Genomic DNA, 25,374 nt, shown 5'->3' on the forward strand with positions numbered 1-25,374 from the left:
CAACACCGCCATATTGCATTCATGCAGCAACTGGCATGAAAGTGAAGGTCTATGTGATCAGAAGGCTCCTGCTCCTGCAGGAAAAGATGATGAAGGCCTGAAGGATTAAGTATGAGAGAAAGGCAAATAATCACAAATCTTTGTCAAATTTGTGAATTTTTCCCCTCATTCTTATGATGAAAACAATTATATAACTACATAATTACCAAATATTTAAACCAAAAATTATTCCCAAATAAAGCAAGGCGTCTCCTCAGTCTCAGTTGGATAAACCCACGGGTGAAACAAAACAAAACAAAAACCTCAACCATGTTCTTGAGCCATGAGAATTTCATTTTATTGCTGCTCTGAGAATACATCTAATTACTCAATCATGCCAATTAAATAGGAAGTTCACCTGCTGACAAACAGCTATCTTGGGATATAGCAGAATAAATTCTAGAAATAATTGGATTTCCTAATCAATATTAACTTCATCATATTACACAGCTGCTACTTTCTTTTACATTTAGGTACAGCATTTTTTTCTTACAATATGTAAAACTTTTCATTTGTAGCAAAATCTCATGGTTAAAAAAGATGAATAATAATTTTGTCCTTTTGTCACTGAGTGTGGTTGCCCTGTCTGAAGCATTATTTTCACAAACTCTTATCCCTCTCATTAGTTAGCCTATAAAAGTATAAACATCCTGTTTTAGCTGAAACCTTACAACTGTATCTTCTAACACAACTCCATTACTCTACAACTGTGTAAATTTCTGAGGTGACTTATTATGACATCACTTTTGTAATTATTCTTGAAGCATCCTGCTGGCCAATACATGCATGAAAGTACAAAACTCATGAAAATAGTTCACCAGTTTTCTAAAATGTCTTCTCTCTGGAATGCCCTTCTCCTGGTAAGACCCTAGCCTGGGAAGTAACCATTTAAAATTTTTTTAATTTTTTAATTTTGTTTATTTATTTTGAGAGAGACCGAGAGAGAGCAAGAGAGAAAATCCCAAGCAGGCTCCATGCAGTCAGAGCCAAGCCCGACGCGGGGCTCAAACCCATGAACCGTGAGATCATGACCTGAGCCAAAATCGAGAGTCAGATGTTAAACTGAGCCACCCAGGTGCCCAGGAAGTAGCAGACCATTTTAAAAGAAAGTCAGCTCATGAAATTTCTCTGGTGAAAACCCCTCAAGGCCATTTCATCTCACCTCAGAGTAAAAACCAAAATCATTATTCTGACCTTCCAGCTCCTGCATGACCTGATCCTGCTCTTCTGTAATCTCATCTCCTACAAGTCTACCCTTCCCTCGAGGCACTCCTTGAGAATCCCTGATCACAGGTGTAGCTCCAGATTAGATCTTTTTTTTTTTTTTTTTTTTTTAATTTGGTATTTAAGTAATCTCTCCACCCAACATGGGCTCGAACTCATAATCTTGAGATCAAGAGTCGCATGCTCTGGGCCAGCCAGGTGCCCCCAGATCAGGTCCTTTGCACCTGAGGTTCCCTCTTCCTGGAATACTTACCCCCAGTGTTCACCTGGCTACCTCAGATCTTTATTTAAATGTCACTTCAGGGGAATTTATCTGACCCACCTTCAAAATTGTAAACCCTGCCTCCCTCCATCCCCTTTTCCTGACTTATTTTTCTCCTTGGCACTTAGCACCATGGAAGTTACAACATGTCTCTCTTATTTAATGTACCATCCATGTCCTCTCCTAATACCTATTCCATGAGACCAGGGATTTTAATGGTCTGTTCACTGCTGTATCTCCAGCACCTAAAGCAGAGTCTGGCATGTTGTAGGCACTCAACAAAAATTTGAATTTCTGCAGATGGAATTTGGCACTCAGAACAACATTGGTTCTTTGTTGTTGTTTTGTCTTTAACCACTGGCTCTCTCTTTAGCCCTTGTTCTTCTCTTATGAATGATTTTTGAAGTGCCAAAGATTGTTCCTAAAACTGCTGATATGATTAGCATGTCTCAGAGTCTTCTTCCTGACTCCCAAGTCATCTGTGCTGAGGGATCCAGCTAATCACTAATGGGATTCTGTCTGGTCTCTGGAAGCCCAATCCCAAGATATAGGACTCAAAGTTGTGTTTGGCTCCTAGCTCCAAGATAATTATATTCAATTAGTGGTCTGCAAGCATTTTTAAGCCAGTAGTGCATATATACACATGCAAACGCACACACATGCACAAATGCATACATAAAAGCTTAAAATTACATCCATCTCCCTTTTGCCTGGCAATAAATATTTCTAATCAGGCTCTGCTTTTCTAAAATCATATTGAAAGGATACCTCAGCCTCTGCTCTCCAAACATGGAGAAATAAGCACTTAAATCAGTGTAACATTTCTGGAAGGCAATTTCACAATATCTATCAAAACGTTTTGAGCATGACCCTTGATGCCCTGATTCTATCGCTAGGTATTTATGTTCTTTTTAAAAATTTTTTTTAAATATTTATTTTTTGAGAAAGACAGAGTGTGAGCCAGGGAGGGACAGAGAGAGAGGGAGACAGAATCCGAAGCAGGCTCCAGGCTCTGAGCTGTCAGCACAAAGCTCAGTGTGGGGCTCAAACCCATGAACCGGGAGATCATGACCTGAGCTGAAGTCAGATGCTTAACCCACTGAGCGACCCAGGTGCCCTGGTACCTATGCTCTTTTAACATGTAAACATTTGTCTATACATATGAACAAGAGTGTTCATGACAGCATTGTTTATAATACCAAAAAACTGGAAATAACCAATTCCTCCATTACTGATGGTGTAGTTAAATAAATTATGTATATAGTCAAAAAATGAAGTTCATTTCTGTTACTTGAAAAAAAAATGAATAGACTAGTGAATATTATATGTTTGTGCAAATAAAACAAAAGTACATCAATGAATTAATATGCCAGGGTACAGTATGGGTTCATTTGCATGAGTTTGACTTGTGCAAATTAGATATTGGAACATATAGAATTTTTAACAGTTTTTCTTGTGCTCAGAATTTTAAATAATTTTAACTTCCCAAATTAGAAATTCATTTAAAATATTACATGATTTCAAACCTGGCAGGCCCAGTGCTTACACAGTTGCAACATAGTAGTGTCACCTGAGCTGTAAACATTGTCATCTTTTGGCCAAAGTGCTAAGGCAGGAGGGAGTTTGGGCGGTCTGAAGGACTGAACGACCGTCAGTGTGGTATGGCGCCCCCTGGTGCTGTTTTCAGGCAGAGACTTTTATTCAGGAAATGGGAGTAGCTGTCTGCAGTGCTGACAACTGATCTTAAGAAGTCACATAATCTTTCTTTTTTTAATCTCACCATCAGCATTTACAATTGTGTGGAAAAGTAAATTTCCATTAATAGATCCAAATACTTTTGAGTTCCAAATAAAAGTCCTTGAAGGTATGAGCCATCATAGTGTAGTTTAGTAGTTTGAAGGCAAGTCATAACTAAATTCTTACTAACTTAACTTTAATTCTCATTAAAGTGTAGCTAATATGTTACTCTGGAACAATTTTATGAGAATCTGAAAGAATCAAACAAATCTAGTTATTTTATATGTAGAGATTTGTGACCATTTAGTTTGGTGGGAAATTCTCAGAATTTCTTTTTTTTTTTTTTTTAACGTTTATTTATTTTTGAGACAGAGACAGAGCATGAACGGGGAAGGGTCAGAGAGAGAGGGAGACACAGAATCCGAAACAGGCTCCAGGCTCTGAGCGGGTCAGCACAGAGCCCGACACGGGGCCGAACCCACGGACTGCAAGATCATGACCTGAGCCGAAGTCGGCTGCCCAACCGACTGAGCCACCCAGGCGCCCCTCAGGATTTCTATTGTAAAATCAAACTAATGACCTTGGGTTTCTGAGGAATCTTTTTTTTTTTTTTTAAACACTAGCTTTCATACATAACAGAAAAGAAAGCAGAAAGGTATAACCAATACCTCATTTGCAAAATAAACAATAATAGAAGACTACAGCAAGAGTGTAACTTAACCGAAAGGGTAAAGATGATAATCCACAGACCTGCTAGAAACGAGCATTTGATGAGAGGCTACAAAGTTAGCCTGAGTGGTCAGAATAGAGGAATGCAAAAAGTGGCACGGGTTTGTGATGGCAGGTTTTATACTGCATCTTGATGCAAAAGCCATAGAATAAGGTCGTTAGAACAGTGGAAGATGGCTAACCAATTAGGGCTTTGTCCTTTTAATTAAAAAGCTGCGTCCAAATTTACTTTGGTTTTTCTTTAACTTGAAAAAATCCACTTGCAGTAAAAGTATTCTATATAAGTGATGGTGTACCGAATACCAGCTCTATTAAGCTCTATTTGAGAATTACTTATCTTGGGGCGCCTGGGTGGCTCAGTCGGTTAAGCGTCCGACTTCGGCTCAGGTCATGATCTCGCGGTCAGTGGGTTCGAGCCCCGCGTCGGGCTCTGTGCTGACAGCTCAGAGCCTGAGGCTTGTTTCAGATTCTGTGTCTCCCTCTTTCTCTGACCCTCCCCTGTTCGTGCTTCCCTCTTTCTCTGACCCTCCCCTGTTCCTGCTCTCTCTCTCTGTCTCAAAAATAAATAAATGTTTAGGAAAAAAAAAAAAAGCAGAGAATTACTTATCTTACTGTCACACTCATTACATGACTTGGTTTAGCAGTGGGTGCACTGCTAATACTCAGATAATAGTAATACCAGTAATGAGAGCAGAGACTCTTGATGTCAGAACATGAGTCCGTGAGCAGACTACCCATTTTGACTAAGATCAGTGGTAGAACAGTGTGTGGCAAATACCTTACTTCACAAGTGTGGGGCAGGGTCCGTTCATCTCGTTAATGTGAAAGAGTAAGAATACTAGGTACGAAAGGTCAGAAAATAGCAAGAGTGAACAGGTATAATGGACAATTTTGTAGAAGAGAGAAAGCATGAAGGATGCAGAAAAAGGGAAAGCTATAATTCAGAAAGCTCTTTTGGTGAGCCTGACTAATTTCGTCTAATTATTGTGAAGAACAGTCAGAATAATGATATTTTAAATATATTATTTCTTTTATTCAACCAACAACCCATACAAACCAACATTTATTGGGTGTCTTCTGTGTGCAAAGGATTAGTCACAAAGGTCCAAGGAAAATTATGCTTCAGCCCTCAGTGAGCTCACTGCACTTTCCTTTCAAGCACCTGAAATAGCAGAATCAGCAGTGGTTAAAGCATTGCTTAAAACAGATCCCTGGTACATGCATTGGTTTTACCACTTACATTGCACTAAGACTTAAGGACCTTCTGTACATCATTCCCCTATTTCAAAGGCAGAGGTTGCTTCCTATTTTAGAGCATTATTACCAAAGCTCCAATTTTCCTATTTTTAGCATTTATCTTGCTTCCAGTGTTATATTATTATAAATAATGCTGCAATGGACATCTTTGCAAACATAGTATCCCATATTTTAGATTATTTCCTTACTTTGGTTCTCAGAAGAGGGATTGCTGGCACAAGAGGTTTTAATATTCTTGGAGTATTGCCAAATTGCTTTCTAAAAGGTTGTATTGATTTATACTAGTGAGCAACACATGCTAATAATGAGACAAGCAATTTTATATTCTTATTACATGGTCATCCTTTATAATTAACACTTTCAGAGTTTTCATTTAATATTCAAATCATATGAGATTATTTGGAAATAGGTACTTATTTTATACAGTAAGGTTTTTAGCACATGATTTTCATGGAAACAATATCTAATATTAAAACTTAGTCTTGGGGTGCCTGGGTGGCTCAGTCTGTTGAACGTCCGACTTCGGCTCAGGTCATGATCTCACAGCTCGTAAGTTCGAGCCCTGCGTCAGGCTCTGTGCTGACAGCTCGGAGCCTGGAGCCCACTTTGGATTCTGTGTCTCCCTCTCTCTGCCCCTAACCCACTTGCATTCTGTCTCTCTCTCTCCAAAATAAACATAAAAAAATTAAAAAAAAAAACTTAGTTTTTAAGAAAGTGTCAAGTAACAGGTCACATGAATATGAACATGTCCATGTTCTTATTTTCCCCCAATAGTTCATCAAGGCACTTGAAAACCATTAACAGAATTTTAAAGCTAAATGATTTAAAAAAAATTTTTTAACGTTTATTTATTTTTAAGAGAGAGAGAGAGAGAGAGAGAGAGCACGAGTGGAGGAGGGGCAGAGAGAGGGAGACACAGAATCTGAGGCGGGCTCCAGGCTCTGAGCTGTTAGCACAGAGCCTGTTGCGGGGCTTGAACTCGTGAACCATGGGATCATGACTTGAGCCGAAGTCAGACGCTTAACCAACTGAGCCATCCAGGTGTCCCTAAAGGTAAATCTTATGTACACTAAAATAAATATGCTTAAAAACATTTTTAGGAAATTATAATCACGTAGATCGTTTAATGTCCTCATATTTTTTATTAGAAAATGAGGAAGTTGGTATTTTGGGAAAAATATTAGTTTTAAGACATAGAATAAAACAGCATTAAACAGTGCAGCATAACTTTTGATGTCACATACTTAATGCCAAATTATATCTTTTTGGAAAAATATTAATTTTAATAGTGACAAGGTATTAATCGAACTTTCTATTTTTTTTAAATGTTTATTTATTTTTGACAGAGAGAGAGAGACAGAGCATGAGCGGGGGAGGGGCAGAGAGAGAGGGAGACACAATCTGAAGCAGGCTCTGGGCTCCAAGCTGTCAGCACAGAGCCCGATGTGGGGCTTGAATTCACAGACCGTGAGATCATGACCTGAGTTGAAGTTGGACGCTCAACCGACTGAGCCACCCAGGCACCCCTAATTGAACCTTTTAGAGTTATTTTGTTTTGTTTTCCTTTTATCAGAGTATTTTAGAAGTTTAAGAGAAAAGTACCCACTGAATATTGAATTAAAAAGTGAACTAATTTCTAACAATCTTTGTTCCTGATTGTGTAAGGAGATAACTGACAGTTAATATCATCCGCTTACAGATTATTAATGTTTTAAGCCTAAATTCTACTTTCTAGCATGTGGAGTAGCTGCTGGCTTTTCTCAGTGAAAAGCTAGATTTATTCTCAAATGGAGGACAAGCTGCCAATACTGGGGCCTAAAAGATGTCACATAAATCAACAAACAAATGGAAAAGTTAAATTCAGGATCATGTACACAAGTACATTTAGCAGTGGGACATGAGCCAGGCACATTTCAGTGCAGGCAGCACACGGTCTGACAAACACGAGTAATCTTATGCAGACAGCTGATCAGAATATTTTAGAGCACAGCTGCCCCATACAATCAAGCCCACACGGTTGCTGCAGGTACACTGCTTGTTGAATCTATTCCCTGATCTCCAAGTCTGTAAATTGAATTTCTGTACATTGGGTTTCTATTAGGAGGCATACTGTGTGGACTCTGATGCAAATTGCCAGGGTTCCAATCCCAGCTCTGCCATTTACTAGCCTTGTGTTTTCAGGCCATTCTTAACCATCCTGTGCCTCAAATTTCCCTATCTATAAAATGGGGACAGGAACACTATCCAACTTATAGCTTTGTTGGAAAGATTAAGTGAATTAATATACACAAATCCTTAAAATAGTACCTGGCACATAATAAGCACTCTGTGAGTGTAGGTTACTTTTTTTAAATAATAAACCAAGTAAGCCTTGGTTCTACCTTTATTTTTTTTCAAAAGAAATTTTTTTTAACGTTTATTCATTTTTGAGAGACAGAGCATGAGCAGGGAAGGGGCAGGGAGAGGGAGGGAGACACAGAATCCGAAGCAGGCTCCAGGTTCCCAGCTGTCAGCACAGAGCTTGATGCGGGGCTGGAACTCATGAACTGCGATATGACCTGAGCTGAAGTCAGAGGCTTAACCGACTGAGCCACCCAGGCTCCCCTACCTTTATCCTTTTTAATACATTTTTTTAAATGTTTATTCTTTTTTTGAGAGAAAGAGACAGAGCATGAGTGGAGGAGGGGCAGAGAGAGAGGGAGACAGAATCTGAAACAGGCTCTAGTCTCTGAGCTGTCAGCATAGAGTCTGACACGGGGCTCGAATTCACAAACTGTGAGATCATGACCTGAGCCAAAGTCGGACGCTCAATCAGCTGAGCCACTCAGGCACCCTTAACTTTATTATTTTTTTTTAATGTTTATTTATTTATTTTTGAGAGAGAAAGAGAGAGAGGGAGAGAGAATCCCAAGCAGCCTCCACGCTATCATCACGGAGCCTGACACGGGGCTCCATCCCACAAATTGTGAGACCTGAACCGAAATCAAGAGTCAGACGCTCATTAGACTGAGCTACCCAGGTGCTCCTGTATGTGACTATCATTAATATCATGATTATTAACTTTTATTACCACTTCTACCTGAATTTAAAGAAAAATTTTATGTCTTTATTAAAGAATCAGAAGGATAGGGATGACTGGGTGGCTCAGTTGGTTGAGCGACCGACTCTTGGTTTTAGCTCAGGTCATGATCTCACGGTTCGGTCTGCAGGTTTGAGCCCCGCATTGGGCTCGGTGCTAACAGTATGGAGCCTGCTCAGGATTCTTTCTCCCTCTCTGCCCCTCCCCAACTGGAGCATGTGCTTGCTCTCTCTCTCTCTCAAAATAAATAAATAAACTTAAAAAAAAATCGAAAGGATAGTGAATGCTTCTACAAATAGCATCTGTATTTCCCAGGGGACAGTAATTTGGGCCCCAAAATATAGTCCTGCAGTATCAGTTACATAGTGGACATGCATAGAAGGGGACAAATTTTAGAGTCAGGTTTTCCTGGTTTGAATTCTACCTCCACCACTAACTTCTTGTGTGACCCTGGGCACTTTACCCACTCAAACTCTCTAAGCCTTTAGAAGGAGAATAACATCTTGCCTGATATGACAACCCAGATAGATAACCTAACGAATGTGAGGTACCTGACAGATGGCCTGACGCATAAGAACCTTAGTTCTGGCACTTCCCATGTGGGGCCCTCCTTTTCCCTCTCTGGCTCCCTGCCACCTTCAGCAGGATTTTACTTTTCTGCCTGGTGAAATCAAACCACCACAAAGCAGGCCCAGGACAATCACCAACTGAAAACTTCGTGTGTAAGGTAATTGGTAATATAGTAAGTATTATAGTGCTATTTTTAAGACACGTACGCTAAAATATGCGTGCGTCAAGGTGATGTGTGGGATTTGTTCCTAAAATGCTTTAGCAAGGGGAGACAGAAAGGAAGAAACAGATACATGAAACAAATGCAGCAAAATCTTGATACTCGTTTAATCAAGAAGAGAGACACCTGAGGATTCATTATGTTATGCTCTAATTTTTCGTGTGTTTGAATGTCTTCATACATGATAAAAATTTGAACAATTAAAAAACCCCCGCACATTTCTGGAAGTAATAATATTACATTAGTTATCAGGCGCATGAGGCTTCATCCCATTTCTAAGAGTCCAAGTCAGGTCTGGTCATATATTTCACTGAATCCTCTGTTCTTCCTAGTCCAGCAGAATATGTCATTTAATTTCCAAGTGAATATTTTTCAAGCCTTGCTTACATTAGGAAAATGTTATTTTCTCTAATGTCACCATAACAGACACTTAAATATCAATGTTTCCAAAAGTGAGGTCACAAGATAAATTCAATGAACCTCTACAACATTATGCCAAGTAAAAGAAGCCAGACAACATATTATATGATTCCATTGACATGAAAAGTCCAGAAAAGGCAAATCTATAAGACAGAGAGTAGATTAGTGATTCCTGGGGCTGGAAGTGGAATTTGCATTAACTGTACATGGTCATGAGTGCTTTTATTTGGATGATGGGAATGTGCTAAAACTGGATTGTAGGGATGTATGCACAACTTGGTAAAGTTACTAAAGGGGTGCTTAGCTGGCTCAGTCAGTAGAGCATGTGACTCTTGATCTCAGGGCTGTGGGTTTGAGCCCCACATTGGGTGTAAAGATTACTTAGAAATAAAATCTTAAAATAAAAATTTTAAATTACTAAAAATCACTAATTTCTAAAGAGGTGAATTCTGTAGTATGTGATTATACATCAATAAAGTTTTTAAAAATATTTCTAGGTGGGTCACGCACTTTTAAAAAATCATTTATTAGGCACGTAAAAGCATTTTACACTTCAGAAGAACCATAGCACATCAAGTGATGTGAACGTTTAAAATAAATGCTTAAGTTAAAAAAGATGAGTTTGGGGCATCTGGATGGCTCAGTCAGTTAAGTGTCTAACTTCAGCTCAGGTCATGATCTCATGGTCTATGGGTTTGAGCCCCATGTCAGGCTCTATGCTGACAGCTCGGAGCCTGGGGCCTGCTTCCGATTCTGTGTCTCCCTCTTTCTCTGCCTCTCCCCAGCTTGTGCTCTCTCTCTCTCTCTCTCAATAATAAATAAATAAAGTTAAAAAAAAGTTTAAATTAAAAAAAAGATGAGTTGATTTAAATAATTGATTTGAGTGAATTATCTTACTTAATTCAGTCACATATTTAAGTTAAATAAAAATGACGATATTAACAAACCAGAAGTTTTGTTAAATTCTAGTCTGGGTCGTTAATTCCTATGTGATAAAACCCTAACTGTGAGAGAGTGTGTGTGTGTGTGTGTGTGTGTGTGTGTGTGTGTGTGTGTGTGTTGTGTTTTTTAATCTCAGGATCAGATGTAAAGATAAAATGGGATAACTGTTGATGCAAATGCTGTATAAATTGCCAATGCTGTACTAACAACAAAAAAGGAACGGCTTACCTAAATGGTTTCTATTTTAATATAAAAGAAATCCTGGGGCGCCTGGGTGGCGCAATCGGTTAAGCGTCCGACTTCAGCCAGGTCACGATCTCGCGGTCCGTGAGTTCGAGCTCCGCGTCAGGCTCTGGGCTGATGGCTCGGAGCCTGGAGCCTGTTTCCGATTCTGTGTCTCCCTCTCTCTCTGCCCCTCCCCTGTTCATGCTCTGTCTCTCTCTGTCCCAAAAAAAAAAAAAAAAAAAAGTTGAAAAAAAAATTTAAAAAAATATAAAAGAAATCCTAACTAGGTTATGACAGATGAGAGACTCTCCAGGTGAGGCAGGAGTAATTTAACAGGTTGCCCAGCTTTCTTGCTCCAGGGTTTCAACCCCTCGGATTTCTTCCTTTTGGAAACATTACTGAATTCCTACCATAAACCATTAGGTGGTAGGTCCTTCTTCCTTTTTTTTTCTAAAATTTTTTATTAACATTTATTTATTTTTGAGAGACAGAGAGAGACAGAGTGTGAGCCGGGGAGGGGCAGAGACAGAGGGAGACACAGAATCCGAAGCAGGCTCTGGGCTCTGATCTGTCAGCACAGAGTCCGATACGGGGTTCAAACTCATGAACGGTGAGATCGTGACCTGAGCCGAAGTCGGACGCTCAACCACTGAGCCACCCAGGTGCCTGCGTAGGTCCTTATTCTCGATCTTCCAGAGGTGCCTAGTTGTCCTCTTCTTCCTCCTCTCCCTCTTCCTCTCCCAAGTCAAGGTTCTCTACCTATGAAAACTTCCTGCCCCTTTGGGGTGGAGCACCCCCAAGCCCTTTTCTGGTTGCACTTGGCACAGCTGAAATGAACGGACATTTTTGAAACTTTTCCAGATATTAAGGGGGAAACCCCACCTCCACCCACACCCCCCCCCCCGCCCCGCCACCAGCCAAAGTACAGTCATGTTTTTAAAAACAGAATTACACATAGGAAGACTGAAGGAAATGAGACAAAACAAAACTATCCTGTCTCCAGCCAGATTTCGTTTCCTAAACTTCTGCTTCTTACACCCCTTGTTCTTTCCAAGAAAGCGAGTCTTGCCCATCTTTCAAGAAACAATGAGGGCTCAGTGGCATTTAAGTCCCATGTCCAAATGAACAAAGCAGCCACTATATTCCAAGTCCTCATCCCCATAGAAACCTGGAGCACCCTTTTCTTCTGATTCCTACAGGGACAAGGGTGGTTTATTTTCAGCAGATTGGTGGTAGTGTTGTTATTATTATTACTATTCTGAGGTTAGTTTGGCTAATTAATAAATCTAAGGAACTTTTGAGGTATCAAACGTTCTACTAAGTTCTCTGTACTTCAGCTAACAGCCAAATTTGCAAAGACCGTGAAAATAAATTAGGATAGGGCTCACATCTCCCTGTCTCAGGGGTGCGGAGTGTTCTTACAAGGTTTTGTTTCATCTCCTGCCAATTCTAAAGGGGTATGTAAAGCAGATACTATTACCTCTTGTACCGAAAGGAGAAGGAACGTGCCTAAGAAGTCACAGCTTGCCTGAATTGACACCTGTTCTGGCTGACCTAAGTGAATTTCTCTCTTTATTTCAAATTCCTTAGTGGAATCACCCGTCTGGGCCAGTAAGAAATGCGCTCAAACTGGAGTAACTGATTCCCCACTGGGAGGGGGATGGTTAGCCCTCGGTAATGCGGGCTTTGCCCCCACCACGCAGGCCGGGTTGTCTTTGTGTTTTATATCAGCAGGCTGAGGGTATCTCTGGTGTACCCCGTTTGCTGAGTTCCCTTGAGAATTTTCCTGGGTAGTTTCGTCGATTGGCTCAGCACCATAGCATATCACAGAAACGGAATACGAAACTGAAAAAACGCAAAGCACGTGGCGTACAGGATCTCACTTTTCTTGGCCTTTCTCCCGACCCGTAGCCGCGCCCTGTTACGACTGCGTGGGTGACTCGCCTATAAAAGGCCGTCTCCGAGCGTCTTGTCGCCACAATCTCTTCCTGTTCTTGGTGCGTTTGTTGTGGCTTCTAGCTGGGACCGCAGTGGCCGTGAAGATGGCGTCTACCAGCCGGTTAGTATGTCCGGCCGAGTCGGGCGAGGTGAGGGGCGGGCGGGAAGTGCCAGGGTTGCTAGGCTGCTGCCGGGGCTGCCGCGTCGGGCAGAGAGCCCCGGAGGTGCGGGGAGAGGCGGCGGACTGGCTGGCCGACCCGGACAAAGGCACTTCCAGACGGCAGTGCTGTCAGGGGTGTCGCAGGGAGTACCGAGCCGTCTGCGTTACCACTCCACAGTCCTGACTTGTTTTCTCACCCAGACACCAACCCTGTGGGGGCCCCTGTGTTCCCAGCCCTGGCTTCGCATCTTTTGGGGGGGTATTTTAACCCGTCGTTTTTCTTGTTAATTTTTCCTACGCTTGCTTTTCCAGCTGTGGCTCAACCAGCCCGCGATCCTTTCCAAAGGGCGAGAAGGGGTTAGTCCCAGGCCCCTATCGATCTGACAGCTAGAAAGTTAGGGACGTCAGCATTGGTAAGCCTGGTGGAAACTGGTTACCATCCCAGAGGCCTTCTGAAATGGAAGCTAGGGCATTTACCAAGAGTTGATAGGTTTCCTTCTAAGAGGTTTATTTTTCTACAAATGTCTTCTGCTTACTCCTGAAGAAAATCTTGCTTGCAGAAAATTATTTGCATATGTTGGGAAGTCACTGTCTAATATATTTTTAAAATGTGATGTATTCCTATCTACAGGAAATGCTTGCACTGCCCTTAGAGACAGCCTTTAATCCTGTGATCAGAAAAATGCTTGTAGACCCTAATTATATCTCTCATGATCACTATGAGGTAGATATTAGTATTTTTGCATAAATGTAAACTGAGTCATGCCAAGGTTGACTTTTCCAAGGTTAGTGTTCGAACAAAGTGTAGAATCTCTTATCTGTTTTCTGTTATCACACAGTTGGTCCCTAGTTAACTCATAATGTATTAAAAGTATCAAATTAAGTACAAATTCGAATTAAGTACAGTATCAAATTCTGTAGCTTCTGAGAGGCAACTGTGGCATAATTTTCTGAACTTGTTATCTTCTGTGGAATTGAGTTCCTGATGAAAGCCATCATCACAAAGTAGTAAGCTGAAGTCCATGCCGTTTTGTGTAACTGCTAAGACTTGCTACTTCATGTTACTGTAGTTTTAGAAAAGGTGTTGGGGAGGCAGTGTTAGCTAAAACAACCTGGAAACAACTCTTAAAGCCACTGACACTCTTGTTTACTGATTGTAATTTTATGATTGAATGCTCAATCATTCTGTCTGGGTGTGGCTCTGTTGGGAAATGCTTCCTTGTAGGTAAGTGGAAAACTTCAGTTTCCCAAAGACATCTAAATACGACTTATATTCTCTCGTGGCGATAGATCTGAAAGGTAAATGTGATACTTGGGCACAGCTTTTCCATACGATAGGACAGGAAATTGTAAGAAACGTTGCAACATTAAATATAGTAAATTCACGTGATAGATTCTTTACCAAAATAATTTTGCTTTGTGTGAGTTTTTTCTTCTTCCTTTGTTAAAAAATAATCTTTGAAATGAATTTTTTTCTGGAGATGTCTAGGTTTTAAATATGTGTGTCATTGCAGTTGTCTGTCTCTGAAGTTTTTCTACCAGTGAGAACAAAGGTTAAGTGTTAGTATTTCTGCCTTTAGCTTTGTTCCCCTCCCTGAGGAAGATGTACAGTTACTAGGTTATGAAACCGCCTGATGTTTTCACAGAGAAGAGCACGAATGTGAGTTCAGGTCTAAACTGCACTACTTAGTCTGTGATTTCAGGCTAATCGTTCTCTGATCGTAATCTTTGGAAGGGAAATATGCTTACTTTGCAGGGTTGCTGTGAAGAGTACTGATATATTTATGGCATTAGACACACAGTGGACTCCCAATAAGTGATAGCTATAAAGTGAGATTTGGATTTATGTGGTTTCTTAGGTCCTTTAAATGATTTTAATGTCATTAGTGTTTGGTTGTTTACACCATTCCTTTCCTTTCGTTTCTCTCTCTTACTTCCCCCCACCACCCCACTCTTGTGGTTCCTCTTTTACATCACTCTTGTGGGTATTCTGATCGAAAGTTGACCAGTTTGTCATGATTCATTTTATTTTGGATCGGTAACACAAATAGTACAAAAACAAAACGAAAAGTGAAAAGCAGTTTCTTTTCTTCCCTGTCAGCCATCTCATTCTCCCTCAGAGCAGCCACTGTGACCAGTTTCTTGGTGTTTTCCTAATGATTCTGAGGTTTAACAAACATATGCATGTAGTGCTAACCTCTCTTCTTCCCCCAAAGGATGTTGTAAATACTGTTCACTACCTTGCTTTTTACCTTTTTTCATGAAGTTAGTACACACATTTTAAGTGCACGGTTTAGTTGGAAAATGAGCACACACACATAGCTACCACCCAGGTCAAGAAATTAAATACGACTCGCACCCTGGAAGCCTCCTTGTGCCCTCAGTCATTACCCTTTCCCAAAGATAACCACATCCCAACTTCTAACTCCATAGATTTGTTTTGCCCACTTTAAGGTTTATATAAATGGCTTATATTTTCTTCTCTGTCTAGTTTCTTTTGAACAACATTTTGAGAGTCATCTTTGTGATTGCAAAAACTGTAATTCATACTTTGTCCAGTTTTGTATAAAATCCCTACCTTACTCTTTTCACTTAGCATATCTGGTTTTTTGGGGGTTTTTTGGCATATTTTTGAGGTGTTTACATATCATTTATATACTTACAGACAAGAAGATAATTCTACTTTTTAATAGCAAAAACTATATTAGTCCTTATAGTTGTATGATATGTGCCATATGGCTGCCCATTTGCAATTACTGTTATTCTAACATTTTCCTTTATTTCAACATAGTTTTTCATAATTTATACTAAGTTCTTAATTTATTTGTTATAATGTATTAGAATATTTTCCTAATAGGAATTTATGGAATGAGTGTGACTATAAAGCAAATCTCCAGTTCTCTATTTCCCCATTTCCCACTGAAAAGATCCAAGACATGTTCTGGTTAACTTAAATATATACATTTTGGGAACGTGGATTATTTTATCACTTTTTCAGTGAGAATCACCTGTGTTGAGAGTTAACTTTCCGATTTGTGTTTGCTGACATTAGAAATTTATCCAAAACCACAAATACCTACTTACTACTGTAAGAATGGTCGATGATGTCTTCTGAGTGTATATTTGTGATGGCTATAACATAACCTTGTATTGTAGTATTTCAAGTGAACGTTTAAAGAGGGCTTATTTTGCATAATACCAAATATTTATTTATTTAAGTAATCTCTATACCCAACATGGGGCTTGAACTCACAAACCTGATATCAAGAGTTGCACATTCTTCCAACTGAGCCAAACAGGTGCCCCTACAGAGTTCATGTTCTTTTTTTTTTTCTTTTTGAGAGAGAGTGCGCGAGCGTGCACACATGAGCCGGATAGAGGAGCTGAGGGGGAGAGGGAGAATCTTAAGCAGGCTCCAAACTCAGCACAGAGCTCAACCCGGGGTTTGATCCCATGACTCTGAGATCATGACCTGAGCCGAAATCAAGACAGTCATTCAACCAACGGAGCCACCCAGGTGCCCCGATACCAAACATTCATAATTGTGTATAATTAATAAATCCATGTTAAATATTTTTGTTGCTTTTTATATTATTTTATATCTTGTTAAAAAATGTTTATTGATTTATTCTGAGAGAAAGCACGCTCTACCTGGGGAGGGGCAGAGGGAGAGAGAGACTCCTAAGTAGGCTCCATGCTGTCAGCACAGAGCCCTACACTGGGCCGTATCCCATGAACCTGAGCCAAAATCAAGAATCGGATGCCTCAGGGTGCCTGGGTGACTCAGTCGGTTACGCGTCTGACTTCAAGTCAGGTCATGATTTTGCAGTTCATGGGTTCAAGCCCTGCATTGGGCTCTGTGCCGACAGCTCGGAGCCTGGAGCCTTTCGGATTCTGTGTCTCCCTCTCTCTGCCTCTCCCCAACTTGTGCTCTGTCTCTCTCTCTCTCTCTCAAAAATAAAATAAAACATTAAAAAAAAAAAAAGAGTCAGGTGCCTAACCAGCTGAACCAGCAAGGTGCCCCATTTTATTACTACTTTTTAAAGTGAGCTCTACACCCAACGTGGGGCTTGAACTCACAACCCTGAGATCCAGAATCACGTGCTCTACTGACTGAGCCAGCCTGGTGCCCCCTTTGTTGCTTTCTAAAACTGATTTTATTTTGTCTTTTAAGATTAGTGTGTCTTCTGCAAACTGCTTTATTTTCAAAATAAAATGATCAAGCACATTAGTACTATGACAAATAGAATAAAAAGTAGTTTTTGAAACCATTTCTTGAGTGATCTAGCAAACTCAGTTTCTGGACTAAATGAAATCATTGATCTTAAGTTCAGCAGAGGTATATCTACCACCCTCCTTTATCATACCCATTAGGTTCAGTGTGTACTATTCTAAATCTATTACTAAAATATCCAGCAAGTAGGAAAAAACAAGACTTGAAATGTATTCTCTGACCAGAGAAGTAAGTGATAAGTCACACAATCCAGATGATTATATGTAAATGTCACAGGTTATAAATGGTAGCTAGTCATTTCTATGCTAATCAGGATTTTTTAAAATCTCAGTAGCCTGTACGAAGAGAAAAAAACACTTGCTTTCCATTTAGGTTTTTAAAGCTTCCATGTCTGCAAATAAGTTACTGTTCTTAGAAAAAACAATTCCAGTGGAATCTATCTGTTAATGACTAGCTGGAATTAAAAATTACCTAACTGGGATATTTATTTTGAAGATTTCGCTTGAGTGTATTATACATGGATAGTATTGGAAAAGTATTCAGAACCCTCATTTTTTTCCCCTAGAACACTACTTTGTTACATGTTGGTTGGGAGGATATAAAAACAATTTTTTTTTTTTTTTTTTTTATTTAGTTTGGATGCTCTTCCAAGAGTCACATGTCCAAACCATCCAGATGCGATTTTAGTGGAGGACTACAGAGCTGGTGATATGATCTGTCCAGAATGTGGCCTGGTTGTAGGTGAGCAATTATTTTGGTTTTAACTGAAATCACTATTTTAGGTACTTTGCTTTTGTGTATTTCCCAAAGTGTCTTTTAATGAATACATTTTGATTTTTTCCCTACAGGTAATTCATATTTATTATAAAACAAAAAGAATTAGAAAAGAGTAAAATCAGAGACACCTTATTTTATTGTTTATACGAATGCATATATTTCATAATGTGGGGTATGAAGGAACATTTAAAATTGAGACAGCCCGTCCAGAAGAAAAAGTCCTCAGTCCATAGTCTCCTGAGTCCTTAGTCTTAACTATTTGATGGGGTTTGGGGATGGTAGTAGTGACGCTTGTGTGTATGAAATAATAAATTTAATCCAACTTTTGTGGCTTTTAGATATTTAAACATGATTCGTTTCAGGGTAGTAAAGGTATAGCTGTACTGAGTCTCATTCCAGGCCTTTTAGTGAATAGATCCCATTAAATAGAATGACTTAAGAATTTCTAGTATAAAATTGTTATTGTCAGAAATACTGCTCATAGGAAATTCTTAAAAAATGAGAACAAACTGAGGGCTGATGGGGGGTGGGAGGGAGGGGAAGGGTGGGTGATGGGTATTGAAGAGGGGGCATCTTTTGGGATGAGCACTGGGTGTTGTATGGAAACCAATTTGGCAATAAATTTCATATATTTAAAAAAAAATACTGCTTACAGTTTTTCATTTTGTTCCTGCTTTCTTACCCAGATATGTAGCAGAACTTTAGAATATTCTTATGGTGGAGTTGTATTTAGCAACTGAAACAAAGGAGTAATACTTAGCAGTTCGAAATGCTTAAAAATGAAAGTGCTAGTAGGATTATGGGATGTATAACAGAAACATTGGTGGTGATATACTGTGGAATAGTGTTGGAGGATATCGGTAACATTCATCCACGTAGCCTGCTTGCCTCAGACCTCCAGTGGGAGGCTTAAATCATACAGAGTTGTTAACAGGAACTGAAATCCACTTATAGTTGAATTCTTCTCAATAAGCAATATTAACAACTTATATATGCTGGGCACTTTTTAAAATGATTTCTATATTCATTAAGTTTATCCTCAGAGAAACCTTTGAGGTGAGCGCCAATATTACCTTCATTGTAGAGATGAGAAACTCAAGTTTAGTGTGGCAGTGTAGCTCTACTGTCCGTACGGAGCCAATTTTCTATCCTGTATTGGCTTTTGTAATAAAATGAGTTCAGTCTGATTGGCAAACTGTGACCCACTGCCCGTTTTATATATGACGTGCGTGGTGAGAATGGCTTTTACATTTTTAAGTGGTTGAAAACAGTCAAAAGAATACTAACATTTGGGGACATACGAAAATAGTATCAAATTCAAATTTCAGTATCCATACATAAAGTTTTATTGGAACACAGCCACACTTGCTTGTTACATATTATCTATGACTGCTTTCACATGATGACAGTAGGACTCTGTAGTTACAAAAGAAACCATATGTGGTGCTCTCATCACTTCATACTGCCGCCCAGTGCACCATAAATCCCAGGAATGCACTTAAAACTCCTCAGCATCTTGAGTACAAAGTTTATCTCCATGCTGCAGCATTTTATTTTGTTACCATTGCATACCCATCGTGTCAAAAAACAGAAAGAAAAAAAGTGAACTTTGAAAGCCATGCCCTTAAGGTACAGTGGAGTGTAGGTTATTTTGTTATTGATCAAGATGGCAAAGCTCTGTGTTTATTATTCAGTGGTACGATAACTCTGCTAATAGATACAAGAAACTTAGGCATAAGCACTCATCCTGCCAATTCAGTAAAACAGCGATCAGAAAATTTAGAAAATGTAATGTCAATTATCTCATCACAGCAGAATTTCTTCACAAAAATAAAAGAATAAAAATAAGGCTGCATCTAAAATAAGTTTCTGAGTGGCTTATTTGTAGCTTATGCAGGGAAAGTCAACGATTAGTTAATGATGAGTTAATTAGTTCATGTTTGTTTGATTGTGGTAGTTGAAGAAATGTGTCCAGAGAAAACTTACTTAAGATGAACAGCTTCTCAGAAAAACAGTTGCTTGAAGAGTTGAGGATGTTGGGAACAACATCGATAGTCAATCAATTAAAGTCCAGGCAAATATCAAGGGTTTCTCCTAGACTCCTGATGACTAGGTAGATGTTACTGATACTGCTGAGTTGTTTATTCAAGGAGTCAGTGCAGAGTTTCTAGAGTTTGAATTGTCTGCATGGAAAAACTGCAGGAGAAACTAGTTTTAAGGAAATTACAAGAATGCTAATTCAGTACAACCTGAAGTGGAAACTGCTAAGATATATTATAACTGATAGATGGTAAAAATACGTGTGGAAGAAGTCTTAGGTGGACAGATTTACAAAGATTGTGAAAATGTAAGGTTTTTAAAGCTTCTAGTTATTCATTGTATTCATCAACAGGTACTTGGTAGAAAAGGTTTGAATCTATCATGTTACTGATCAGTAGGGTCAGTAGTGAACTTCATTCACTCTCGTGGACTTAACGGTCATCACTTCATTGAATCTTTGTCAGAAATAGAAGCTGACTATCTTGACTTGCCCACCACACAGTAATTTGGTAGCTTAGCTGCAGCAAAGTTTTCTTGTAATTGTTTTTGAGCTCAGGGCCAAGGTTGAAATCTTTCTGAACCAGTACTGCCTTCAGCCACTGCTGTTTAACACTGAATGGCTTTAGAAATTAGCTTTTGCTGCAGACTTACTAATATTTCATAATGAATTCAACCTAGAATCGGAAGGCAGAACAGTGCGGATACGTTAAAATCACACTGAGGTAAGGTCAGTTTGACAACAGCTAACATTATTTGAATCCCATATGGCGTCAAATTGCTTTAATGTATTTTATATACTTTCATTGCTGTCCAAAGTTAAAACGGGAAGTAGGGTCTTCATTCCCACACAAATCTGCAGCAGGTATATATTTAAAACTCAGACTGTATTTTAATCGGTATTTTCCAGACCTGAATGTAAGTGCAGAGGAAATTTTCATATTTCCAAATCCACTTAACTCTGCAATTAAGGAGCTTCCACCTAACTTTCAATTGGGAGTGATTAATCTACAATGTAATGACATGTTAAAAGGCAAAATATCAGAAGAATGTAATAAAATTCTATAAATGCCTTTCAGGCAGTGAATATGCTCAATTAAAATCATATGCTTGCAGATTAATATCAGTATTTGGCAGTACTTATCTGTGTGTGAAAAAGACTTAAAAAGGTGAAATACATAAAATCCTATTAACAGCATTGACAGATAACATTTGTAATTGATTTTGATGATAGAGAACACGAACTGGATTCCAGTTAAGTGAAATATTCTCACCCCAAAAGAGAATGCTGTTCTTTCTCAGTAGTAGATTTGTATTACAATAAATTATCCTCAATTTTTATATTTTTAATTTCATCGGTAAAAAACCAGTGGAGTCTTTCCTCTTTATGGAAGTACCTATGTAGTATCCTCAGTTTAGCCTCTTGACCCACAAACCCTAAAATATTTACTATATGGCCCTTTACAGAAAAGGTTTGCCAACCTGTAAGTTAAATGAGAGCATTCTAATTCCAAAGTATTAAGATCAAACTGATAGTATGTAAGAGTGAGACAGAAGATTGAAGGTAATTTCAGCTTCTTGGGTCTCGTAAACGGAGCCATTTAAAAAGTAGTGCAGAAATACTGCATTATATCTCCAGCCCTTCCATCTGCTTCACTTCTGCTTCAGACTAGCAAGATATAGTTGGGTGAGATTAACCAACTGGAGAAGGAAGATCTCATTCACAAGGCTTTACATGCTTTTTTATGCTTGAAATCACGATCTTTTACTTGCATTTTTCTGCTTATATCTAAGCCAAAGGAAGTTAATTTTCTTTTAGTTTTGTTTAATTATCAGTCTTGAACACCAGCATTGGAACTACGATATTTTATCCTAACTAAAGCAACTAGGCTAAATTGTAAAGCCTGAAAATTAAAAAAAAAAAAAAAAATACAATCTGATTAAACTTCCTTTATATACACAGAAGTATCTTCTTGTAACAATTGGTTTTTCTGACCTAAACTGTAACAAACACCTGTTTTAAAATATACGGTACTAGCCTCATTCGCATATTTGTAGCATGTGTAATATAACCTGCAGTGTGTCCTACAAGTGAAGAAACTATTCCATGAAGGTGGGCAGGCAAGACTCTGCTAACAAAGTTCTGTTTTGCTGAAGAGATGATCAAATTATGTTGAAAAGAGCTTAATTGAACATGACAGACCATGAGTCAAATTTTAAAAAACATGTGCATGCGAGCAGATACACACAAACACGTATATTACTATCATAGATCCATAATAAATTTAGATTCTATGTATATTTAATTAGACTTGCATCAGCTTGCTTGTTCATTTATTTTAAATTTTTATGATTTTTTTTTTTTTTTTTTTTTTTTTTGAGAGAGTGCATAAGCAGGGGAGAGGGGCAAAGGGAGAGAGAGACAGTCTCAAGCAGGCCCTCACCCAGCATGGAACCTGATGTGAGGCTCGATCCCAGGACCCTGGGATTATGACCTGAGCCAAAATCAAGAGTTGGATGCTCAACCTACTGAGCCACCTAAGCACCCCCAACTTGCTGGCTTAAAGGCATATGCTCTTTGTTGCCAGCTCAGTTCTGCCTTTATCTCTTATGCTATGGAGATAGGGAAGAAATTAGGTGAGGCAAATATTCCACAATCCACTAAGGGCATAAGACTAGTGGCTCTTTTCATACTTGTGTTCATGGAAATTTAAATCCAGCTGTCATCATGTGTCTCCTAATAAATTGTCTTGGTTTACGTGGTTTGCGTGTGCTTACTGTAACATTTTACCTGGTCTGAAACTTTTTAGATTATACCATATTTATTGAATAAACGTTTACAGTAGGGTTAGGTTTAAATATCACCAGACAACTTTAGAAACTGGAACTCTTAGAATTGTTTTTGGACAACTCTGTACTTAACTAATATTTAATTTGGCTCAAAACTTAGGGCAGCCCATTGTCACTAACTCCTCTATTTATTTATTTGAAAGCATGCAAGTGGGTTAGAGGGGCAGAGAGAGAGAGAGAGAGAGAGAAAGAGAAAGAGAAAGAGAATATCCCAGGCAGGCTCTAAGCTCAGCATGGAGCACGATGCAGGGCTTGATTCCATGGCTCTGGGATCATGACCTAAGCCAAAACCAAGAGTCAGATGCTCAACCAACTGAGCCACCCAGGTTCCCCCAGCTACTCTTAATTTCCAACTCAAGACTAGATACTGCTCAACTGTCCTCTTTGGAGGCATATATTACCCCTTGCAACTGTCACCTTTTTTAGTGAAATAATTTGCAATAAAAAATATATTAATTTCACAGGATAAAAACTGCTTTTTCTCCAGTGTCTAACAACACTTTTTTTTTTTTTTTTTTTTTTTTTTTTTTTTTTTTTACTGTCCTTTAAACCTTCATTCAGTCTCCTTGAGGCCCACCACTGAGTCCCAAAACCAATGCCAAAGTGTTTTTGATTTTTCTTAAAGAAACATCGTACTTACAGGAGCCAGTTTCTGTTTTGATTACATAACAAACTATTGGAGAACTTAGTAGCTTATAGTAACCATTTTCTTTTGCTTATAGTTTTATGGGTCAGTAGTTTGGGAAGGACTTACCTGGGCCATTGTTTCTTTCCACATGGCACTGATTGGACCTGGAGTATTCACTTCCATGATGGCTTTTTCACTTATATTTCTGGCTCCTCTCTGTTCTTTGGCCTCCCCACACAGGCCATGCTCTAGGATTTCTCCACAGTTATCTCAGAGTAGTCATATCTCATACATGGTGGTTGATTTCCAAGAGAAATATCCTAAGAGCATGTGTTTCAAGAGTGTGGAAGCTGGACTCAGGTAGTTAAGGGCTATGCCTGGCATAGGATCACTTCTGTATTGGTCAGAATAGTCATAGGGCCCACCTAGATTGGAAGGAATAGAGAGACGCCAACCACCAATCAGTGTCATAGACAGGGTCATGTTTCAGAAGAACATGTTGATGACACATATTATTGCTGCCATCTTTGGAAAAATACAGTTGGTCAGACATTCATTGTCTTTAATTTTTTTCCTCAGTACTTAAGTCGTATTTAGTTTCACCTGTAGCTTGTTCCCAATCTTTTGTGGCTATTTTAAATACTGTTTAGCATGTAATAATTGTCTAATTGACTTTCCTCTTTTTATTTGAATTATAGGATTTTTTTATTTTTTTTTTTTTTTTTTGAGAGAGAGAGAGAGAGCACGAGTGGGGGAGAGGCAGAGAGAGAGAGGGACAGAGGACCTGAAGTAGGTTCTGCGCTGACAGCAATGAGCCCAGTGTGGGGCTTGAACTCACAAACCGTGTGGTCATGACTTGGGCTGAAGTTGGACACTCTATCGACTGTGCCACCCAGGTGCCACTTGAATTATAGGATTTTTTTTTTAATTTTATTTTCAATTTTTAAAATTTATATCCAAATTAGTTAGCATATAGTGCAACAATGATTTCAGGAGTAGATTCTTTAGTGCCCCTTACCCATTTAGCCCATCTCCCCTCTCACAACCCCCCCAGTAACCCTCTGTTTGTTCTCCATATTTAAGAGTCTTTTATGTTTTGTTCCCCTCCCTGTTTTTATATTATTTTTGTTTCCCTTATCTTCATCTGTTTTGTCTCCTAAAGTCCTCATATGAGTGAAGTCATATGATGTTTGTCTTTCTCTGACTAATTTCACTTAGCATAATACCCACCAGTTCCATCCACTGAGATTATGTGAGATCAGTTGCAAATGGCAAGATTTCATTCTTTTTGATTGCCGAGTAATACTCCATTGTGTATGTATGTATGTGTATGTATAGATATATATATATATATATATATATCTATACATACACATCTCACATCTTCTTATCCATTCATCCATTGATGGACATTTGGGCTCTTTCCATACTTTGGCTACTGTTGATATTGCTGCTATAAACATGGGGGTGCATGTGTCCCTTCGAAACAGCACACCTGTATCCCGTGGATAAATGCCTGGTAGTGCAATTGCTGGGTCATAGGGTAGTTCTATTTTTAGTTTTTTGAGGAACCTCCATACTGTGTTCCAGAATGGCTGCACCAGCTTGCATTCCCAGAATTATAGGATTTTTATTTTAAACATAGGAAGTGTTTTGATTTGTCATTGGCTGTTTAATCTTACCAGTGATCTGTAGGATATTGTTACTGATCTCTAAAATAAGGCCAACTTTTAAAGCAAAGCTTTGTCAATTCTACCATGAAACTATAGGCTTTAACAGCACTGTTTTGTGGGATCACCCCCCCCCCCACACACAAATCCTAACAGTGTGATTGTGTCACTTTAAAATTGAGCACTAGGTGGCAGTATAATATTTAGGTTATCAATTTGTTCATAAATTTGACCTTGTACATTGTTTATAGTCCGCAAAGTATTAGGTTAGTAAGCTGCTGTAATAGCTGCTAAAACATGAAATTGGTTATGACTTTTATAAATTAGGATTTCAAATAGGTAGTGTTTAGATCTACTGGTATCATTTCTAGTAAAA

The 25,374-nt window shown here is 39.0% G+C and overlaps 1 protein-coding gene across 1 annotated transcript in view; it reads left to right on the plus strand.

Moving 5' to 3' along the window:
* Positions 1-12,630: 12,630 nt before the first annotated feature.
* The window catches only part of GTF2B (general transcription factor IIB), a 32,419-nt gene continuing 19,675 nt past the window's right edge, over positions 12,631-25,374 (plus strand). The window contains exons 1-2 of the mRNA XM_019414071.2: positions 12,631-12,763; positions 17,671-17,777. Of these exons, the coding sequence (XP_019269616.1) occupies positions 12,747-12,763; positions 17,671-17,777 (124 nt within the window). The 5' untranslated portion in view covers positions 12,631-12,746. The remainder of the gene's footprint in view (positions 12,764-17,670; positions 17,778-25,374) is intronic.

The sequence above is a fragment of the Panthera pardus genome, unplaced genomic scaffold, assembly GCF_024362965.1.
Source record: "Panthera pardus isolate Hobbes unplaced genomic scaffold, ASM2436296v1 HiC_scaffold_11, whole genome shotgun sequence".
NCBI lineage: Eukaryota > Metazoa > Chordata > Mammalia > Carnivora > Felidae > Panthera > Panthera pardus.